Consider the following 2,500-nt stretch of genomic DNA (forward strand, 5'->3'; position numbering starts at 1 on the left):
TCTGAATTGCTGTATGTCCTATCCATCTTTAATGCGTCAAGGATTATGACATGGGGCTAAAATCCCAAAATCCCAATAACTGACACTGGACATTCCACAGAGAAGCTCATGTCCAGAACTGTTGACTTAAAATATACACTGAAGATAGCAACAGAAAATTGTGGCATTCATTATGGCTTTTGTAGCAAAAGAGGAAGGTAAAAGGCATGAAGATGGGACCCTCAGCATCACAACTCCCAAAAATATCCTATTGTGTATTTTGTTTGAGTTTTCAAAGGACATTTTCAAAATGATTCTTGGTTATAATAATTATCACAAGTAATGAAATCTGAATTTCCTAAATTAAAAAATAATTAAAATAAAATTTTAAAATAGTTTCATTAAATGATTCATTACAAAGTGTCAAACCCCGGGCCATTTTTAAGATAGTGTCAAGTAGGAGAGGTGTCTACGAAAAAGTGCAGTAGCCCTTCTTTCATGATACTGGTGTTCTGAGTCCAAAGATTGAGTTTTTACGCCTCATGTAATAACCATTTTAAAATGATTTCTCTAAACATAAACAATTTGTTGGTACTAATTTTCTTTCACTAAAACACTAGAAAAATCAAATCTTCTCTGCACACACAAATATCATACAGTACCTTTTACATCATATTCTACTTTTCTACTCTATTTACCTCAACCAAGTACTTACACCTGACACAGCCAAAGGAACTGCAAAGGTCTGTATATCCTTAAAATACAGTGAGTTTGGCATACTTACAACATGTTTGTAATCAAGTACAGGATTACTTATGAACGACACCACTGTAAGATGATCAAGGGATAGAAGGTTACACTAACAGTGTTTTAGTATCCTCTACATTCCCTTGATATTACTTATAGTAAAAAATATATATATACCAAACAAGAGAGAAATAAACACAATGATTGTGTGAGTGTACACCACATCTCGACCATGATCCTTCTTCTAGGTGTGTCCTAAAGCTAGCCATAATATGTGCACCTGCTGTGGTTCTCTGTATGTATGGTTAATACTTAAAATAAGAAGCTCAGTAGAAGTACAGATAGTTAATGCTCTATACTACTTTGAGTGGTCATACGTTTTAACAATATCAAATAAAACTATTACATTCACAAGCTGAAAAAACAGCACAGCATAGTGAAACCAATACAGGAAATCATGTAGGGTACAGATTTAAAACACAAGGCTAATGGTTCTTTGTTGACTGGGACTATCAGCTTGATTTCCATTCTTAAAGTAGTCAATGAACAGAGGATTGTCCCAAGCAACAAAGACCTTGTCACTCCACAGAGCAAGAGAGAGAGTCAAACTCATCTGCAGCAACCCATCTGATTTCATTTTGGTATTTTGTTATAATTCTTTTACTGCACACTGTGTAGTGACTAAAGAAACTAAATATATACTAAAAAAATAATACATAAACAATGATAAACAAATGACAGAATAAATAAATCACAAATTTTCAATGCAATTACAAAGGCAAGCACAACAGGCACAAAAAACACAGGCACAACAACCAGGGAACAAGACAGACGTGAGAGAGGGCGATACCTGAATGCGCTTGTCCATCACCACCAGATCTTTGCATTCCTCATTGTGATGGTGCTCCACAGTGCACTTCTAGGGACAGTCAGGTGCACCAGAGAATAGTGAGCAAATGAGGTCAAGTAAGGTAGGAGAAAGCTACCGTCAGAGAGGGTGGAGGAGGAGTGGGTGCAGTACCAAATCAGGGGGAGAGCAACGGAGAATGACAGAAAAGGAGGCGACTGACCCATGTGAATGGTGATGAAGAGGGGCTGGCAATGACAGACAGCAATGAAGATGGGGTCAAGGGAGTGAAAACATGAAGGAGGAAGGAGAAGAGAGGAAAGAAAGGAGCCTTGTCCAAGACTACAGGTTAGGATCATGTAAGTCATGAAGGGGTCATTTGTAGATAAATTTAAAGTGAAAAGGAAATTTGTCTATATTCATGTTGGCATTAAGATGGGATTAAAAGAAAATCTAGGAATAAGATTTAAAAAATAAGCCATGTCTGTGGAGTAAATAGCATGTAACCTAAGAGCTTCATAATAAACAGGGTAGGACATCTGAACCTTACAGGTGAGATAATGAAGACAGTATCCAAATGTTTCAATCACAAAATTTAGCAAAACACTGAGGGCTACTGAAAGCTTTAAGTATTATTTAAAAAATAGGGAGATGGAGGAGGTGTGTATATATAAAGATAAGAGAGCACACATACATAATTAACCATCTATGCATCAATACTATAAAACAAATATTTCTTTACAGCAAATTACTGCTTCTTATTGCTCTGCTTTCATAATGATAGTGTATATATTAACAATTTATTAAAGGGTTAAAGAGAAACATGTCCTAAGATAATCATATTTAAGAAGTTTTTGTATGACAATAGCAACACTGATCATTGTTTAAATATATTAGCATCAGGGTATCCTACCTGACAAAATTACT

The 2,500-nt window shown here is 35.6% G+C and overlaps 1 protein-coding gene across 11 annotated transcripts in view; it reads right to left on the bottom strand.

The window, feature by feature from the left end:
* Cyfip (Cytoplasmic FMR1-interacting protein Sra-1) overlaps positions 1-2,500 on the bottom strand; it is a 52,959-nt gene that overhangs the window by 16,349 nt on the left and 34,110 nt on the right. For 7 of the 11 annotated variants that reach the window (XM_070142044.1, XM_027382019.2, XM_027382017.2 and 4 more), the window contains one exon: positions 1,577-1,645. The exons of the other annotated variants lie outside the window; for them this stretch is intronic. In XM_070142044.1, coding sequence (XP_069998145.1) covers positions 1,577-1,645 — 69 coding nt within the window. The remainder of the gene's footprint in view (positions 1-1,576; positions 1,646-2,500) is intronic. 11 annotated transcript variants of the gene reach the window in all.

The sequence above is a fragment of the Penaeus vannamei genome, chromosome 28 (assembly GCF_042767895.1).
Source record: "Penaeus vannamei isolate JL-2024 chromosome 28, ASM4276789v1, whole genome shotgun sequence".
Classification (NCBI taxonomy): domain Eukaryota; kingdom Metazoa; phylum Arthropoda; class Malacostraca; order Decapoda; family Penaeidae; genus Penaeus; species Penaeus vannamei.